General features: G+C 37.7%; 5 protein-coding genes across 6 annotated transcripts; 3 read left to right on the top strand and 2 right to left on the bottom strand.

Annotated features, from left to right (window-relative positions):
* Positions 1–649: 649 nt before the first annotated feature.
* LOC111451075 (calcium uniporter protein 6, mitochondrial-like) lies at positions 650–4,040 on the top strand. 2 transcript variants are annotated; one of them, XM_023091335.1, is made up of 4 exons: positions 650–1,399; positions 2,337–2,837; positions 3,731–3,738; positions 3,782–4,040. In XM_023091335.1, the coding sequence occupies exons 1-2, from the start codon at positions 911–913 to the stop codon at positions 2,820–2,822; spliced, it is 975 nt and encodes a 324-aa protein (XP_022947103.1). In that variant the 5' UTR covers positions 650–910; the 3' UTR covers positions 2,823–2,837; positions 3,731–3,738; positions 3,782–4,040. The 2 variants fall into 2 exon arrangements, with proteins under 2 accessions (XP_022947103.1, XP_022947102.1); XM_023091334.1 differs by lacking the exons at positions 3,731–3,738; positions 3,782–4,040 and having other exon boundaries at positions 2,337–3,168.
* A 494-nt stretch (positions 4,041–4,534) lies between these two features.
* On the top strand, positions 4,535–7,046 carry LOC111451246. Its single transcript, XM_023091591.1, has 3 exons — positions 4,535–4,916; positions 5,229–5,461; positions 6,636–7,046. Exons 1-3 carry the CDS (start codon positions 4,659–4,661, stop codon positions 6,835–6,837), a joined length of 693 nt encoding a protein of 230 aa, XP_022947359.1. The 5' UTR covers positions 4,535–4,658; the 3' UTR covers positions 6,838–7,046.
* A 102-nt stretch (positions 7,047–7,148) lies between these two features.
* Positions 7,149–8,407, bottom strand: LOC111451247 (NAD(P)H-quinone oxidoreductase subunit N, chloroplastic). Its single transcript, XM_023091592.1, has 4 exons — positions 7,844–8,407; positions 7,638–7,754; positions 7,485–7,570; positions 7,149–7,370 (listed from the first exon to the last, which is right to left on the bottom strand). The coding sequence occupies exons 1-4, from the start codon at positions 8,240–8,242 to the stop codon at positions 7,322–7,324; spliced, it is 651 nt and encodes a 216-aa protein (XP_022947360.1). The 5' UTR covers positions 8,243–8,407; the 3' UTR covers positions 7,149–7,321.
* Positions 8,408–10,494: 2,087 nt separating this feature from the next.
* Positions 10,495–15,452, top strand: LOC111451244. Its single transcript, XM_023091590.1, has 6 exons — positions 10,495–11,213; positions 12,358–12,552; positions 12,695–12,808; positions 13,417–13,614; positions 14,684–14,848; positions 14,996–15,452. Exons 1-6 carry the CDS (start codon positions 10,902–10,904, stop codon positions 15,332–15,334), a joined length of 1,323 nt encoding a protein of 440 aa, XP_022947358.1. The 5' UTR covers positions 10,495–10,901; the 3' UTR covers positions 15,335–15,452.
* A 1,632-nt stretch (positions 15,453–17,084) lies between these two features.
* On the bottom strand, positions 17,085–18,290 carry LOC111451577 (pathogenesis-related genes transcriptional activator PTI6-like). The gene has a single exon (XM_023092049.1). It carries the CDS (start codon positions 17,913–17,915, stop codon positions 17,154–17,156), a length of 762 nt encoding a protein of 253 aa, XP_022947817.1. The 5' UTR covers positions 17,916–18,290; the 3' UTR covers positions 17,085–17,153.
* Between the last annotated feature and the right edge of the window lie 157 nt (positions 18,291–18,447).

Here is an 18,447-nt window from a genome sequence, read left to right as displayed (position 1 = left end):
ATAAAATATAATTATTGATGATTCAATTCCTACCCTATAAATGTTGAATTAAGAATTAAATTAAATTAGATCTTTTTAAATGAAATTCTATATAAAAAAAATTACTAAAATGGTATTTAAACTTAAATTCATTGTGTTTTTTTTTTCCTCTTTTAAATTGAAGAACACATATTTAGAAAAAAATATATATGGTAAAAAATGACAAAAAATAAAAAAAACAAATTTAGTCATATACTTAAGCTCAAATCTTATCTTTTACCTTTCATAGTCACATGTGTACATTAAACCGATCCAACAGGAATTATAAGATTTGGATTGGATTGGATTAACTTCCTGAAATCAAATAAATTTTGTTCAAATTTTAGATTCGTTAAATAAAAATTTTGAGTTGACTTTATGACCAAAAACATATTATTAAATTATATTAAGATAAGTTATATATCTGTATGGTGTGATCTTTTTAAAACATATTTTTAAAATATATAATCTTTATTAATTTAAACAAAAAAAAAAAACTGTGATAAATATTAATTTAAAGATTTATAAAAAAAACAAAAAAAGTTTAGGAAGTAAAATTAAAAGAATAAAATAATATTTTAAATTCTCCATATTTGGAAGCAGCGGCAGCGTCTTACGCGGTCCAAACACATACAAAACGAAAGAGCCGCGAAGGGCCGTCGACCAAGCCCTTCCACGCCACTGCCTTGCCTCTTCCGTCACACTCGGGGCCTCCAAATCCATCCCCCAAACCAAACGTATAAACACTCCACTCTCACGTTGCTTTCTTGATTACATTCAATCTTTCAAACCGATTTTTTCTTGCTGTCTTTTTCACCGGAAGTTGTGGAAGATTACGAAATGATGGATCGAAGAGGATCATAGCGGTTTCTTTTCTTCTCTGGAAGACGGCATGATGTGGAGGAGATGGTGTTCTTGTGCTTGTTTATCCAGTCGGAGATTGTTGATGAATGGAGCTCCCGGCGTGTTTTCTCCTGTACCTTCTAATGGTACTTTTGGTCTTGGAGGAATTTCTTTAATTCCATCGACGACGGTACGTTCGTCGGCCTGGTTTTATACCAGAGTGGTTTCGTTTTCGTCATCTGGAGATTCGGAGAATTCTGCAGGGGACAAAAGTGAGAGTGGTGACTTTGGAATTGGCGGAGAAACGGTATCGTCTGCGGAGGCCAAAAGGTTGATGAGATTGGTCAACGTCGAGGCGCTGAAGATGAAATTGGGGACTGAGGGGAAGGAGGCCATTGGATATTCGGAGCTTCTCGAAGCTTGTAAAAGCATGGGCATGGCTAGGTCCAATGACGAAGCTGCTGCTTTTGCTCGAGTCCTCGATGAGGCTGGCGTGGTTCTTCTCTTCCGCGACAAGGTCTATCTTCATCCTGACAAGGTTGGTGAAATTGGTGATCGGAATGGTACCTTTCTCAGTTAATGAACTGCATAATTGTGTGATCCTGGCATGGCATCTGTTCTTCATAATTCATTCTCATTCAATTTTTGGTTCATTTAGTGTCAGAGATTGCACGAGGTAGGAGGAAATTTCCACGAACAAGACTAACTTTCTTTATATGTATAGGATTTCAATTTTAGGAACAGATTGGCGACAAAGTAGGGAACATTTTAAGTTTTAGATACCTTTCTTCTTTTGAATTCAGGACAAATCTTGTAAGAACAAGGCCAAATTGCACAAAAACATTAAAAAGGTAGAACTGGCTAAGATTACTCTGGTGGGGATGGAAGTTTTTGTAGTTTTAGTATAGTCTAGTTCTTACAAGATTTGAGGATGTGAAATTTTTTCTTTTCACAAACATGATTTAAGATATGATTTGGTTTCTGCTGAGAAACTTGATTAGCAGTTGTGAAGAGGTAGTGTACATTTTCAATGGCTTAATTATTCATGAGCGTGCTTGTATCCTTGGCCCAAGAACATGATCATAGTTTCTCTGTCTTTGTTCTTACGAGATAGAGTGATATAAACAGATAGTTGAATGTAGCTATGTCTGGCATTTCATCCTTGATTCTTGTTGTTGCTCAGTACGGTCATATCCTTGATTCTTGTTTTTGCTTTTGCTCGATCCTGATTCTTTTTGTATTGTGAGATCCCACATCGGTTGGGGAGGAAAACTAAACATTCAGGTGTGGAAACCTCTCCCTAGTAGATGTGTTTTAAAAACCTTGCCTTGAAGGGAAGCGGAGGACAATATCTGCTAGCGGTAGGCTTGGGTCTTTACACATACCAGATGCTCATGGACAGAAGTGGAAGCAGAAGATTATGTGTTTACTTACAATCACATGAACTTAATGTAATTAATGTCATTCTTTTTCAGGTGGTGGATCTGGTCCGACGAGCAATTCCGATTGCTTTGATGCCCGAAGACGACCCAACGAGGAGCGAGCTAAAGCAGCTGCAAGAAAAGAAGGAAGACATTGATGTATTGGCACATAAGCAGGTGCGACGAATCCTGTGGACGGGGCTTGGGTTAGCCATTGTGCAAGTTGGACTGTTCTTCAGGCTGACATTCTGGGAATTCTCATGGGATGTAATGGAACCAATTGCATTTTTCACCACAACAACTGGATTGGTGATGGGCTATGCTTATTTCCTGTTCACTTCAAGAGATCCCACTTACCAGGATCTGTTGAAGAGGCTTTTCCTGTCAAGGCAAAGGAAGTTGTTCAAGAAGCATTCTTTTGATGTTTGCAGATTCAAAGAGTTGCAGAAGAAATGCAAGATGCCTCTCGACGCCACCGCCAATATTAAGAATCGGGTGGGCGTAGATCTCGACCTTGAAGATTGCTTGAGTAGAGATTAACTACTTATTACACAGGTAAGTGGTTCTTAACTACTATTAACATCCCTAATCTTTTCTTTCTGGGGGCTGTCATTCAATTTTTAAATTTAGTTATGAACTGGTAAACAAAATACTTGCCTTGTTCAATCATATATGAACTCAAATAACCATGCCATTTTCATAGCTTCTGTGTCTTTACTGCCCACCTGCATTGCTTTTGTGCTTGTGAAGTGAATTCTGAGGCATTTTGTTGATATAATATTGCATTGCAAGTGAGACCTCAGCCTGCTAACGAGCTATGCGGAGGAATCCCTCCGCGGCCAGCTTCTTAGAGGGACTATGGCCGCTTAGGCCAAGGAAGTTTGAGGTAATAAAGGTCTCTAATGCCCTTAGTTGTATTCAACGAGTCTATAGCCTTTGCCGAAGGCCCAGGTGATCTTTGAAATTTCATTGTGATGGGGATAGATCATTGCAATTATTGATCTCGGGGAATTCCTAGTAAGCGTGAGTCATCAGCTTGCGTTGACTATGTCCCTGCCCTTTGTACACACCGCCCATCGCTCCTACCGATTGAATGGTCCAGTGAAGTGTTCGGATCGTGGCGATGTGGGCGGTTCAAGTCCACCAAACCTTATCATTTAGAGGAAGGAGAAGTGGTAACAATCCTTACCATGATTAGGTGAATATCCCTAAACAAAGTGGCCTAAATTAGGGAGAATTTAGTTCATTGGTGGGTTCTCTAGACTATTTAGGGTTAACAAACATTACCACCCCTCTCTGAGGTGCATTGGTTAGGGCTTCATGATTATTTTATTCCTTTCATATCGTCAGTCGAAAAATTGCATTTTCTACGGTCGAATCCATTTTGAATTTGATAAATGCATGGCTTGTGAAGTATGTGTTTGTGTATGTCCTGTAGATCTCCCCGTTGTTGATTGGAAATTGGCAACGGATATTCAAAAGAAATAATTGCTTAATTACCGTAATTGAACTTCTTATTTAGTTAAGTTCACACTTCGAAAGGGAGAGAGGTTAGCAGAGCAGCTCGGATAAAATATTGATTAAAAGTACTAGACTCTTTGTTTGGTCTCGAAACCAACCTCCAAATTTCATAGGTCGGGAGGTCGAGCAAGTGATACTCATGCTAAAGCTTTCGTTGCGTATAGAGAGATTTGACAAGAGTGTGAGCTAGGAGAACATAGACTATATGTCTCACTCCTTCATCTGTGCCATATTAATATGACATCACATTTTTATTAAATATATATATTTTTTAATCTTTTTTTTTTATAATTAGACTAAATATAAAATTTTTTAGTATTTTTTTCAAGACTATCATCACATAATATTTAAATTAAGTATTTAATATAACTTGTAATAAAAAATGTATTTCTTAAAACTTAATAAATGAAAGTGCTCAAAATTGGATTAATTAAAAAAATAACGTTTTTTGAATAAGCAATGGACTTTGAAGCCATTAATAAAAGAAAAATCTCAAAATATTTATTAAAAAATTATAATTAATTGAATCACTATATTCTAAAGCAATTTGTTATTTAATTTATTTTTATTTATTTATTATTTTTTGTAAAAAATATAAAATATAAATATATAACAATATTTTTTAAAAAAATGTTTAAGGTATTAAATTGAAATATTTTAAAGGATGGACCAAATTGAAAAGATTAGTGTGGGCAAAATGGTAACTTCACACTGTAAAGATAGTTAGATAAGGTTCCGTCACTCTGTTTGCATATTTGGCTGATTAATTTAGTTGGCCATTTCCACCATTTTTGATCTGCTCTTCAATCACAAGAAGAAGAAGAAGAAGAAGACGAAGAAGAAGCAATTCGCCAAATGTTAGGCACTGTGAATCTAGTTATGGGCTCTTCTTCAGCCGCCATGCTTACTTCAACGCAGTGTACTGCTATGAAGTCTCTTGCGAGTTTCAGGATTGGTCACCATAGCCACTGCCGACCACTTTCACTGCCTTCGGGATTACCGTCTGCTTCTGGTTTTAGCTCCTGCTTCTTCGCTTCAAGAGGTTCTTCGCCTTTCAACACAGCAATCGCCGCCGTTAACGATCAAATAGTGTCCTCTGATTCGGCAGACGAGGTAATCGTTAGGTTTCCGAGATTCTTCCGCATTTCGTTTGTCTTCAATTTCTGAAATCCGGCTTGATGTACATTGTTGTTCTAATTCAGGTATGAATTGATCGATACATCAGGGGTTAGGTTTTTAAAAATTGTCGATGTCCATGGAAATCTAGTGAAATTGTATGTATGTGTTTTTCGAAGTCGAGATGTTTATGTTTAATCACGAAATTGATCCTAATTTGTTTTGCTTCGTTGGTTTGCCCTATTTCGTTCTTGAAATTTTGGGATTGTGGAAGTGAAGCTCACTGGTTTTATGATCGTTTCAATGCAGCAAGAATCGAACAAGTACTATTTTGTAGTTGCAAATGCGAAGTTCATGCTCGATGAGGAGGAGCATTTCAGGGAGCTTCTCTTCGAGCGGCTTCGTTACTATGCCGAGCGTAGCAAGGAGCAGGACTTTTGGTTGGTGATTGAGCCTAAATTCTTGGAAAGGTTTCCTAATATCACCAAGAGATTGCAGAGACCTGCGGTTGCTCTTGTTTCAACCAATAGTACTTGGATCACGTAAGCTACCTGTTTTCATTTTGCATTATTCACCCTGCTTTGCAATATTGCATTATATATAAAGGGCGTGGATCCAAAACTACAACCTTAGTTAGGAATAGGGGCATAAACACTAATGTCTAACAACTTGAATTATGCACTGCTCATTGGCTCGGATACTTTATCATGGAAACTTGGATCATCTTGAGGCCTAATAGATTACAAAAAAAAGGAAGATGCTACATGTGAGATCCCACATCGGTTAAGGAGGAGAACAAAGCTTCACTCCCTAGCAGACGGTTTTAAAAACCTTGAGAGAAACTCGAAAGGGAAAGTTCAAAGATAACAATATATACTAGCAGTGGACTTGAGTTATTATTACAAATGGTATCAGAGTTAGACACTGGACAATATGCCAGTGAGGAGGTTGAGCCTTGAAGGAGGTGGACACAAGGTGGTGTGCCAGCTAGAATGCTGGGCCCTGAAAGGGGGTGGATCGAGGGGTCCCATATTGATTGGAGAAGGGAATGAGTGCCAGTGAGCCCTGAAGGGGGTGGACACGAGGCGGTGTGCCATCAAGGACCCTGGGTCCCAAAGAGGGTGGATTGGGGGTTCCACATCGATTGGAGAAGGGAACGAGTGTTAGCGAGGACACTGGGTCCCCAATGGGGGTGGATTGTGAAATCTCACATCGGTTGGGGAGGAGAGCGAAACATTGTTTATAAGGATGTGAAACCCTCTCTCTAGGAAACGCGTTTTAAAAACAATTAGCTAGCGGTGGGCAAACAATTGGGTAGATAACAAATTTTGAAGGACTACTGGAGGCTTGAATATAATCAACAGTTGCAATGCATCTTAATTTTATAGTGCTTTGTTATTTGCATATGCTGACAGAACAACATTTACTCCCATCTTGTTTCTATAGATGCTTTTTGGATTCCTAGTTTCTATAGATGCGGTAATGCAAACTTACCTTGTTGAGAAGTTGTTTAGCAACAGCAACTCAAACTCATTTATGTTTAATAACCTCATTGTAAAAGGCCTCGTGTTCGGTATGAAATCGTACATTGTGGGCGAAGTTAAATGTTTACAATTACTACAAAAGTAGCTCGAAACTCAAATACTCCTGCATCTCCTGCAACAATGTCTTTGCTGAACAACCCATTTTAGTCCTTTCTTTTGTCGATATGGGCAGGTTCATGAAGCTGAGACTGGACCGAGTTTTAGCCGAAAGCTACGAAGCCGATAGCTTAGAACAAGCATTGGCTTCTAACCCGACCAACATCGAGTTTGAGAAGCCCGAAAAATGGGTGGCTCCCTACCCCAAGTATGAATATGGATGGTGGGAGATTTTCTTGCCGCCAGTGACAAAAACAGAAGCAGAAGCAAAAGTGTAAGCTGTGTGTGATTTTCTTTAACGTCTTTAATCAAATATAATTTGGATGGTGTGAGGATTTGATAAACCATTTGTAGTTGGAAGGCAGTTTTTGATTATTCTAATGTGGTAAATGAGTATGATCAATTAAAGTGAGCATAGTCATCAAGAATTGACATGTACCTCGATTATGATTTGAATCCTGTAAGTATAGTACATGTACCTCGATTATGATTTGAATCCTGTAAGTATAGTACGTAATTTAATTAGTTAGTTCAGTAGTGGTTGACATGCAACATGCAAGTTCGCATGTAAGTTCGTGTGAGTTTAAACATCTTAATATATGTAATAAATCATTTTATGAAGTAATAATATTTGCATAATAATCATAATTTAACCCTAAATGGTAAAACACCTCATCTTCTTCGTCGTTTTTACCAAGAAATTGAATTAATTCATTGAAAAAAAGAGTAAGAAAAAAGGAAGAAGCTGTATTATTCTTGTTCTTAAGCTCCTCCTGCAATCTCCTTGAGCGGCTTCCACATGAACTTCCTCCTGCAGCAACGCCAAACTCAATCTTTCAGCTTATACCTATATATATATGTATGTGTGTATATATATGTATGTATATATTTGGTTGAAAATGGAGATAGCAGAGAAGAAACCTACCAATTCCCGCACTCCGCGATGACTCGGACTTTTGGCCGGAGAGTCGGCAGCAGAGCAAGGAACTGCAACTCCGCCTTCGACAGAACCTGAACAGTGTTTTCAATTCCGTAATTGATTCTGAAATCGTTAATGGCACAGATTTAAGAATCTCACCTTAGCCTCGATTATCCACACCACGAGTCCCTTGGCGTTCGGCGGCAGAGCGTCGAGCCTGTAATCGACTTCCGGTGGGAAATACCACCGAGCGATTGGCTGCTTCCCTAAATGAGCCTGCAATTCGAAGCCGAAGTAAGATCAATCGAACAAACCCTAGGGGAAACAAAAAATTGAATTAGCCGTAGGGATTCGATTGAACGGACAGGGCAAACGGGGTGAATCTTGGTGAGAGTGGTCTCAGGATCACCGAGGCCGCGTGCGGAGAGGTCGAGGAAGTAGTAGCCCTGGTAGCGGAGGCGATTTAGGTATCGGCCTTCGTAGCCGCCTTCGTGCGGCGAGTAAATCGCTAGGGCTTTGTGTTCCTCCACATCCGATAGCCATTGACCTAGGTCGAATTTCAGCAAATCTCCGCCGATGAAATCGCCAATTCCGATTCCCTCGCATCTCACCGTCGCTGCCCTGCCTTTGCCGGTACCGAATCTAGTCCTCCGCCCGATCACCTGCAGCGTCGCAGCCGAGGTCGGTGGACGGAGCCGCCTTGGATGAAGATGGAGCGACGGCGCTAGTGCAGCTCCATTAAGCATGGAGGCTAGAGGGGGCATGGTGTGGGTTTATTAGCGAAAAGGAATTGGAATGAAGAAGGAAAATGAGGATAGGAGAACAAAAGGAAGCCATGGCTGAGGAATTAAGAGAAGGTTGAAGCTATGCACAGATGCCATGGCCGTGGTTTGTGTGGATGAAAATGGAGATAAAGCTCCCCGTCTGCTTTCGCTGTTCTTTTTTAAATTTTTAAAAGTTTAGGAATAATTCAAGAGTTTTATTAAATTTCTAATAATTTAATTTCATTCAATGTTTTCTTTAACCTCGGATTAAAAAAAAAAACGTCCTTCATCCTTTGGTGCCAGAGTATGTTCAAGTGTTTAACTATGGTCTTCATCACAATGTTGTTGGTGGCTCGAGAGTCAACCATAGTGCTCTATGTCATTCTGTGGCAAACTCAGGCTTCAACTTTCATAAGATCACGCTCTACTCGCTTTTTCATTTCTAAGCTCCCATACAAGGATTGTCAATGTTTCGACTAGTGGTGTTTTTACTTTCATCGTTTCAAATTCGACTTCTAAATTCGTTTCAAACGTGTCTTGGAAGGTTTGAAGGGTCACTGCCCTTTGGGCATTCGGACATTTAATGGGTCCCCTTACCCACAACTCGTTATTCATAGAGTTTGGACTTCATCCACAACTTTAGCCCCTCGAACATTGCTTGATATAGTCTTAGATATTTCTGGTATATTTCAATTTTCTCAATTTTCGTCTCACGAATATCTCGACATTTTCTAGGAAGAATTGCGAACGAAACTCTTATTTGATTCTTTTCCAAGTGTCTATGGTACATTGACCATATTGAATATTCATGTGCCGGATCCCATAAAAGGGCTTAGGCTATGGGATCCTTACCTGGTTAAGTTGGATTGTGTCCCCCTATTGGGGTCTGGGTCCTCACCACTCTCGGAATGGATTTAGTTTGACGCTCAAATCCACCATTTCAATCTTGACCACATCAAGAACGACTTTCACATCTTTATAAGGATCTAAGACCAACTGAATTATCGTCATTTTTTGTGAGTGTCTAAACCTTCAATACACTTCTATATACGGGCAACAAAGTCTGTCAAACTATCCCCACACTCGAAGCCATAATCTCGTGTGACTTGATCTTCTAGAAGCCGAGTCAGCTTTGATACCAATGATCACAAATGCACTTTTTTTTTAGAATTATGCAGCTATTCTACGACACTTATTCTCGCTTTGACTAAGTTAGTCAATCTAAACTTAGGCAGTCAATGACAAACCGTTTATGATTTAGTTTTCACCTATTTTTGTAAAAAAGGTTTTAGAAAAAGAAGTTTGAAACCGTGTCGAAAAACGTTATGAAATCAATTTCAGAAAACAAATGTTATAAGCTAGCAAGCTATAAGGGATTACAACATCGATAACATATAACCTCGGTAATAAAATTTGACAACTAGTTTGTATCTTTATGTAGTACATTTTAAGGCAAATTGCCTTTGGTAGGTGTAGACATCAAAAATGTCGAAAACAAGGTAAAAGGATTTGGAATGAGCATGCACTCACTCTCGGCTAAGCATGACCCATATAAAAAAAAAAAATGACAACTCGATAACTGGATTCAACATAATTCAACTAAAAAACATAGGGTTGAGCTGGGTTGTGCAATCTATTTGAGTTGCTCGGGTCACCAACCCAACCCAACCCAACAATACAGACCCATATAAAAAAAATGACAACTCGATAACCGGACTCAACATAACTCAACTAAAAAACATAGGGTTGAGCTGGGTTGTGCAGTCTATTTGAGTTGCTCGGATCACCAACCCAACCCAACCCAACCAACCCAACAGTACAGACCCATTTAAAAAAAATGACAACTCGATAACCGGACTCAACATAACTCAACTAAAAAACATAGGGTTGAGCTGGGTTGTGCAGTCTATTTGAGTTGCTCGGGTCACCGACCCAACCACCCCAACCAACTCAACCGTATAGACTCGTATAAAAACTTATTAAGTCTATTTAGCCTTAGAAATTAGAATATTATTCCTAATAGTTTGTTATAACTAAATAAGATTGAAGTTGTTTTATATTAATTTCATTGATTAAATTAATGATAACCAAAGAAAGACATAGAGACACGTGGCATTCGGTAATAGCCCACCAGGGGCCCGAAAAGTTTCGGGCTAAACAGAATGGATCAGGCCCATTGAAAAATTAGCCGAATAAAAACAAATAAATAATACAGTTCTATCTAAACTTGCTTTCAACCGGAATTGTGGGCTCCGACGACCGGGGTTTGAGAGATATAGAGAGAGAGTCAATCGAGATTGAGATTCAGAGAGAAGGAATCCAAGGGTAATTGATTGGAGAACGAAGGCTCAACTAGTTCTTGTTTCGATTAAGTTTTCATCGTCAAATTCGGTCTTCGTCTGATTCTTGTTCTTCAACGACGAAAATCAAGCTTCTTATCTTCAATTTCCTTCCCTCTTTTGACCAATCCGAATCTATCCTCGAGTTCCACTGAGAAGGCTGCGTGCAGCGCTGAAATTGAAATTTGACATTTCAATTGAGGACCTCTTCTTGTTCTTTTTTCTGCGCTGGAGGTGGGATTTTGTTCGTGTATTCTGAAATGGTTTCGTATTCTTAAGATTGGCCAAAGGGCTTTTGGAATCTAGGGAGAAAGACGGAGATGGAATACAAGAGGCGGCATCAAGGGCCGATAAGACCTTCAGGTTTTGAAGAAGTAGCTCGGAATTCTCGGCGCTCTACTCTTGTATCCAATGAAGATGACGATTTACATGATCTTAGTAGCGATAGTGGCAATGATGCTGTCGGAAGTTCGCGGTCATCAAGCTCCCCACAATCTCTTGCTGCTAAAGCCATAAAAGCGTCATCGGCATATAGGGATTCTTCAGTCTCATCTGCTTATGCTGCGCGCTCTGCTTCCCGCGTCCCGAAGCCCACTTCATCTTCCGCTTCTCCTTCCCCCGCGTTCCATCAGGTTTAATTTCTGTCTTTTCTTTACTCTGCAAACGGTATCTTCTGCTATAACTCTCAGTATTAGTTTTTGGTAGTTTGTTTGGCTGAGTAAAAATAATGTTGCGCCTTACTCTTGTTAATTTGACCATTTTAGAAGCAGTTTTTGTTCTTTCTTTACTTCGAAACTGAATAATCCATTAGGATTCAAACTTATAGATATGATTGATGGCTCTATTGGTGTCTCTGCATATTGGATCTTTCAGCAACAGTATACTAAAACCAATGTTTTATGAAAACTGAATTTTACTGCTAGATCTACGTTACAAAACAGAGGGGAAAGAAGAAAAGGAAATGATGCCTGCCTTCAAATAATGGTTCAATGAGACTAGCCCCCCTTCCCTTCACTAGCTCTAGAACCTTGTAATATATGCCATAGAATGTAGCGGTGTCTTCCTTATTATCTTTGAAGAAGAAATCATCTAGCGCAGCAGACTTGCAGAATTTCTTCTCTATCTCCATTAAATGTTGCAGTTTCTCGTTTATCCTTGATTATTATTTTGCCCCTATTGGTTTGTTGAGGAGAAGTACGAAACTACTTTGATATTTTAAAATTTTCCAACAGCTATATGTTCACCTTTCTCTTTATCATTGATAAATTCCACTATGCCCACTGCTTGTTCATCTATCATATATTCCTTTGCGCATTGTATTACTTTCTGGCTATCTCTGTACCGGATACATTGCCACCGGGCACGTTCTTGTTGTTTCTTTTCATGCTCGGAGAAGCTCTCGTTGCATTTACTCTATCTAGTTCCCTCAATTATGATGGATTTGTTTTTCATTGCCTTTCCTTGTGGGTTCTGTCGTTCTGTGGCATATATCCTGATATGAAACAAGTGATGGCAAGAAACTCCAAGTGATCTAGTCATTCAAGGTAGAAGGAGAAAATGAAGGGCTTTAGTTTTCCATCCATCACACATAACACCCTCAATTATTTTAAAGTTATCACTTTGGGCGAGAAGTATCATTTATGTTCTATTGCCTGAGGACCGTCACTTTTCTGTGAATCTTATTAATCATTTTATATTTTGCATCCTCCTCCAACAGTTGAATAGTTTCGCTATTTACTATCTTTTCTGAAAATTTTGTTGTGCGTATTAATGTAGGATTCAAAGGCATATGAATATACATCAATGAAAAGTTTGAATGAATCTAAACATGGATTCTGGGGTGCGTTGGCCAGAAAGGCTAAAGCAATTCTTGATGATGATAATGATGTCCAGCAACCTGCAGCACCTGGAAGAATGAGGGAGCAAGCACCTGGTACAGGTACAGGAACAGGTACCGCTACAAGGGTCAAGGTAAGATTTTCTTAAATTGCATTTCAATATTGACCTAAGTATCTCATGGGAGGAGATCTTATCTGTAGAATGTTTTGGCAGGATGTTAATGTGTCTGTTTATAGTTAAAACCCAATATTTTTGTATCTGTTGTAATATGCAGAGTTATGACAGAAGTCGGTCAGATGAAAGCCAACAAAAAACAGAAAATTCCTCTTTCCAGAAGGGATTGGGTGCCATTACATCTTCCCTTAACTATATTGGCAATGCTTTTGAGGTAAGCTATTAACTGAAATTCATAATAGCCTATCTAATTATCCCTTGTATATTTCAGAAAATAGGGATTCCTTATGCTTCTTTCTGTTTCTGAAATATGTAGCATGAAAACATTAATATATATATATATATATATACACATATATAGAAAAAAAGACAGTAAAATACCATTTTATTCCTTGTACTTTGAGTTTCTGTCACTTTTTAGTTCTCGCACTTTTTCAATAAAGCTTGAAATTGGTCCTTACCATTAGTTTCAAGTTTATATTTATCGAAATTGATTAAATAATAATGATTATTTTCATGCAAGAAAAGATACCACATGAATATATTTCCAAATTTTGTAAAAGGAAGGCTAATAAAGATTAAATAATTTTTTAGAAAAGTTAACAATAAACTAAGAATAGAGACCAATTTTAAGTTTTATTGAAAGTTTAAGAACCAAAATGGAATGAAACCTAAAGTACATGGACCAAAATGATATTTTAACCAAAAAGAAAAATATGCCATTAAAACATCAGGGGGTCATGGACCATGCTGAGTGTTCTAAGATTACTTAAGTCTCCATTTCACATCATTCTTAAGGATATTCCTTTGTCTTCTTCTCAGGAGAAGCTTACGGCTGTGGAAAACAAAACAGCTGATATTATTCAAGAAACTCGCAAGCATATTAAGAAAAAATCTGGTGGTTCAGTGGCACAGTATCAGACTTCAAATTCTGGCTTTAACATGCATTCTCAGACACAGCCTCAACCACAGACCCAAATGCAAACCGGCATTGAACTTCAGCTGAAGGCATCTCGCGACGTAAGGTGGCAACTGTATATCACTAGTTTATGAAGTTATATCATTAAACCATTGCTTAAAGCTTATTTGCATTATACCAATGGTTTTAACCTATAAGTCAGTTAGCTTAGACCGAATGATCTGGGGATTGGATCTATGTGCTGTATTTTTTCTTGCAAACCTTTTTTAAACATCCGTTGGTCTTGTTCGTGTCTTTTTCTTTGGTGTCTGGCTTTGTTCATTTCCACAAGATTTGGTGTCCTGAGCTTCACATGAGGATTCAAGTCTTTTCTTTTAATGGCTCATATTTCCTGCTAACGATGTGTTGCAGGCTCCTGTGGAGGTTTTGATATAGGTTCTTGTTCGTTTCACAAGTTTGTTGACTGGATGTTGTGGATTTGGATTATTTATTATTGTGTCCCCCTTTTGCCGAGTTCTTATGAAATGACCTGATATGTATTTAGAGTTTGTCATGTGTCTATCCTCATCACATTGATATTTGGAGGATGTAGAGTATCAGAGATGCATTCAAAGGATTAAAGCAAGTCCTGAATGTTTGTATATGCTACTCTGCAGTTCATGTTGAATAGTAAAACCTTCCAAGTCAAAATGGAAAAGAAGATAAGTTCAATTGATACCGAAACCAACTTTAACTTCTTTGTCTGTTTCTTTTTGGAAAAGAAAAATGTAGGTTCCTTCACCTTTTACGTTACCGTCTACAGGGTTGGTTTTCATGTTGTAGGATGCAACTAATTTATTTGCCCTTCCTGTCCTATATTTTTGTATGACATATTGATAATGTTTGTATCGTATGTGATATATAGTTCGTTCGGTATAAATGTAGAAGTCGATTTCTTTTTCTTTTTGGAACTCGTGCATCTATTTGCATAAATGTTTTTCAGTTGCATCCACCATCAGTGTTCTAATGAACACGATGGTGAAATTTGATTGCTGTTTGATATGAATTACTTTTCTTCTATGAATATCAGTCTACTTTCTTGGTAGAATTTGCCGTAGCTCCCTTTGATATGTTTTGCAATAAGAAAAATGGGCGTATTCTTTTTTTTTTTTCATTTGTTTGACTCCATAGGTTGCAATGGCAATGGCTGCCAAAGCAAAGCTGCTTCTTCGAGAGTTGAAGACTGTCAAAGCAGATCTTGCTTTTGCAAAGGAGCGATGTGCTCAGCTGGAAGAAGAAAGTAAAATTCTTCGGGAGAATCGTGAGAGAGGGAACAACCTAGAAGATGATGATTTGGTAACCACTCTCTCTATTCACACCATCTTTGCTCATGTTGTACCTTTCTTTACCCATTACGTCAATATTCCATAGGTAGCATTCATTTCTAGAGAATCATTTTAATCGATTGATTTTAGTTCTAACTCCTAATGTTTTTAACTTTAGATACGACTCCAACTCGAAACACTTCTGGCAGAGAAGGCTCGTTTGGCCCACGAAAATTCAGTCTACGCACGCGAGAATCGGTTTCTAAGGGAAATTGTTGAATACCACCAGCTGACCATGCAGGATGTTATATACCTGGATGAAGGTACAGAAGAAGTCACCGAAGTTTACCCCATTAAGCTCCCTGCAGCATCCAATCTCAATGCCGTTTCTCCGTTAACATCTCAGCCGATGTCGTCTTCCAACCGATCGGGTGTAGGGCTTGACATGAGTTCTCAAATGACCCACATAGTGCCTACTTGCCCTTTACCCCCATCAGATCTGAGAGGAATCTCCTGAAGCTTTGCATAAACAAACTCTTTTTACATTGTGAACATGCTGGTTGGTTGATTGCATGATGAAACCCATCCAACCCTATGATGCTTTGATTAGTTTGATTTGAATGATAAAAAAAAAACTGTACCTTGTAGTCTGTCTCTTCTCTTCTACTGTTCGTGCTGTAACAATGCTATTTTCGTAAAATTTATTATGTTTATTTATTCGAGGGGCTGGAAACTCAAACATCTAATCTTTTAAACTGTTTTATATTTATGATCGTATGTGATATGTATGATTACTTATTACTCAATATCTTGATAAAAGAATATTTAATTTCTTTTTTTTTTACGAGTGAGTGACATGTTACGTTGTTAAAAAATAATCACGAAAAAAAAGATTAATTTGTATGTAAAAGAAAGAAGCATTATGGAGGTGGAGCCTTCCAAATTCCAATTGATTTGTGGGACAAAGCTAACACATAATATCTATATTGGATAACTATTAGAATGGTGGGGTGGCTTTCTTCAACGCCACACAATTAAGTTAATTAATTAAATATATAAATATATATATATATATATATATATATATATATTAGCAATAAGTCTAAATCATAGTCGAACATAAAAATGAATAAATAATTTAAATATGAGCATTTTAATAATTGAAATATAAAGATTTCTAAGATAAGTTTAGTTTAAAATAATAATAATAATAATAATAACTTTTTAAAAAATATATAATATATAAAAAGGGAAGTGAACAGGGAAAGGCGGCGGCGGCTATAGTTTTGGAATTATTGGTCGGTTAAGATGTGTTTGGTAAACAAACAATGGAGAAAGGACCCTTTTGCCCTTTGCCGCCTTCTCCATCTTCTTTATCTAACCATTTATCACTCTTTTATTTTTCTTATTCTTTATTTCTTCTCTCTTTTATACATTTCTCTCCACCTTTTATTTTCATTATACATTCAAATATAAGTCCATTTTGCCCTTAAAACGTTATAATTTGTTGTTTTTAAGGCACCATCGATAGTGATTTTAAAATGGTTGAAAACTCTTTTGTCGATAATTACTCTCTGATTCAGCGTATATTTGTTTGATAGGTTTATATTGTCATCATTTTGATTTAGTAACTATATTAAAAAAATATTTTAAATTCATCTTTTAATTAACGGCTTTTCAATTTGAAAACGGCATGTGAGGGCATAGTCAAGAATTTCACAAATTAATTTAATTAATTAGTGTGATTAGAAGGTATGAAATAGTAAGTAAATAAGTGATACTAAAATAGCATAAACATATTATTCACTCTAAACTTTTTTACTAACAAAAAAAAGAAAAAAAAAAAGACATTTATAGAAAAAGCAAAAATATTAAAACTTTTCTTGTTTGACTTTGTATCCATCCTATGCATTTGGATTTAATTATTGCACTAATAATTTTCAAGTTAATTTGTTTGAGCATAATGATTAATAGCTAAGAAAATAAAATAAAAAAGAAATTAAGGCACAAAATATGCTTTTTATGAATAAAAATTAAATTAAAAGTAGTCAAATTTATTTTAATAAGTTTACTTAATAAAAAAACTAAATAATAATAATAATAAAAAAAATGGACTAATGTAGTAATATTGTTGGAATTAATTACGAAATTAAACAAAAATAGTTTTTTTTTTCCTTTAATATTCATAGACACTTTAACTTGTCGTTTATAATTAATTTGAGCCACGTCACAAATTTCACCTAATATTTAATTTAATAAAATCACCATATTATTATTATTATTATTAAATTCTCGACGTCGTTGAATGTTCATGGAAATTCCACGCTATTTAGAACTTAGAGGACGTCAACCAAGAAATAGTCCAAGTCCAGCTCTACCTCCCCGAAATCTTCTTCGCCGCCGCACTGCCTCCTCGCCGCCGGCAATCTTGCCACCGCCTCCATGTTGAATTCGAACTCATCAATCTCTCTGCAAAACATCTCATCAATCAGAGGTAAAGCGCCGTCATAATGAAGAACAGACGCCGGTGACCAAACCGCCGTCGTTTTCGGCGACTTCAATCCGTCCTCCTGCTTGTTACCGCCCTTGGCCGCCGTGGAAACCTCACCCTCATCGGGGAAGTTCGTCTCGGCGTTTGGGCCGTGGAGTTTCAGAGCAGCTCGGTCGTAAACAGCCGCTGCCTCCTCCGCCGTATTGAAGGTTCCGAGCCATATCCGCTTCCTACGAGTCGGATCTCGGATTTCCGCCGCCCACCGACCCCACGGACGCTGCCGGACTCCTCTGAACTTCTTCCGGTGAAAGGATTTGGAGCTTTGGGATCGAGTGCTTCGTTTCTTGCTAATCGCCGGAACAGGGGACTCTGATGAACCATAAAAAACAGAGTAACATCCAATAGGAATCTCTCTAACTTGTCTCCTAATTCCTTTTGTTGAGCCGGAAACCATTTCATCATCACTGGATGAATCCGTGGCATCGGCGTCGGTAACGATGATCCTAACAAGCTTCTGCTGTAGTTCCAGAGAGTCGCCGGAACTTGGCGGTTTCCGACGGTGGTTGATTCTACGCTCTGGAAAAAAACCCATTTCTCCCACAGACATGTTAGATCTGAAACAACAATCAATCTTAACAAAACCTAAGAAGCTTTGGGGTAAGATCGAAATTCCCAAGTGGGCATACACAAAACAAAACAGAGTATCACAGCAAAAGAAGATCAATCAATCTGTAAAATCAGCAAAACAGAGAAGAAGAAGAAGGATGAAACGCAAGAACACCATTGAAACAACTTTTCACAACAAACTAAATTACATAGAAATGGATCAAACACTAAGAATCCCTTTTGAGTTGAGAAAAGAAGAAGAAGAAGAAGCAGAGGAAATGAAAAGGGAAGACTTGGGAGTGGAAAATCCAAGTCCAACCAAACAGAGATTGAAGGCAGATATATAGGACATCAAAGAATGTTCATATATATATATATCTATATATATATATATATATATATATATGTTAAGAAATTAATTAATTTACATTCAAAGAGAACAAGACTTGATATTTTGGCTTCTCCCAATCACTTCCCACTAGGATGTCTTGGATTGACTGAGATCTGCTCCTAAAAGTCAAAGTTTATGTGCT

This window comes from Cucurbita moschata, unplaced genomic scaffold (assembly GCF_002738365.1).
Source record: "Cucurbita moschata cultivar Rifu unplaced genomic scaffold, Cmos_1.0 Cmo_Scf00013, whole genome shotgun sequence".
NCBI lineage: Eukaryota > Viridiplantae > Streptophyta > Magnoliopsida > Cucurbitales > Cucurbitaceae > Cucurbita > Cucurbita moschata.
This window is presented reverse-complemented; position numbering and strand designations above follow the sequence as displayed.

Excerpts from the sequence above, each read along its gene's own strand:
- LOC111451075 (XM_023091335.1), top strand. The coding sequence starts at position 911 with ATGATGTGGAGGAGATGGTGTTCTTGTGCTTGTTTATCCAGTCGGAGA. Across the intron at positions 1,400-2,336 it reads TCTATCTTCATCCTGACAAG|GTGGTGGATCTGGTCCGACG; the intron begins GTTGGTGAAATT and ends ATTCTTTTTCAG.
- LOC111451246 (XM_023091591.1), top strand. The coding sequence starts at position 4,659 with ATGTTAGGCACTGTGAATCTAGTTATGGGCTCTTCTTCAGCCGCCATG. Across the intron at positions 4,917-5,228 it reads CCTCTGATTCGGCAGACGAG|CAAGAATCGAACAAGTACTA; the intron begins GTAATCGTTAGG and ends GTTTCAATGCAG. Across the intron at positions 5,462-6,635 it reads ACCAATAGTACTTGGATCAC|GTTCATGAAGCTGAGACTGG; the intron begins GTAAGCTACCTG and ends CGATATGGGCAG.
- LOC111451247 (XM_023091592.1), bottom strand. The coding sequence starts at position 8,242 with ATGCCCCCTCTAGCCTCCATGCTTAATGGAGCTGCACTAGCGCCGTCG. Across the intron at positions 7,571-7,637 it reads TGTGGATAATCGAGGCTAAG|GTTCTGTCGAAGGCGGAGTT; the intron begins GTGAGATTCTTA and ends AACACTGTTCAG. Across the intron at positions 7,371-7,484 it reads ATCGCGGAGTGCGGGAATTG|GAGGAAGTTCATGTGGAAGC; the intron begins GTAGGTTTCTTC and ends GCGTTGCTGCAG.
- LOC111451244 (XM_023091590.1), top strand. The coding sequence starts at position 10,902 with ATGGAATACAAGAGGCGGCATCAAGGGCCGATAAGACCTTCAGGTTTT. Across the intron at positions 11,214-12,357 it reads CTTCCCCCGCGTTCCATCAG|GATTCAAAGGCATATGAATA; the intron begins GTTTAATTTCTG and ends GTATTAATGTAG. Across the intron at positions 12,809-13,416 it reads ATATTGGCAATGCTTTTGAG|GAGAAGCTTACGGCTGTGGA; the intron begins GTAAGCTATTAA and ends TCTTCTTCTCAG.
- LOC111451577 (XM_023092049.1), bottom strand. The coding sequence starts at position 17,915 with ATGTCTGTGGGAGAAATGGGTTTTTTTCCAGAGCGTAGAATCAACCAC.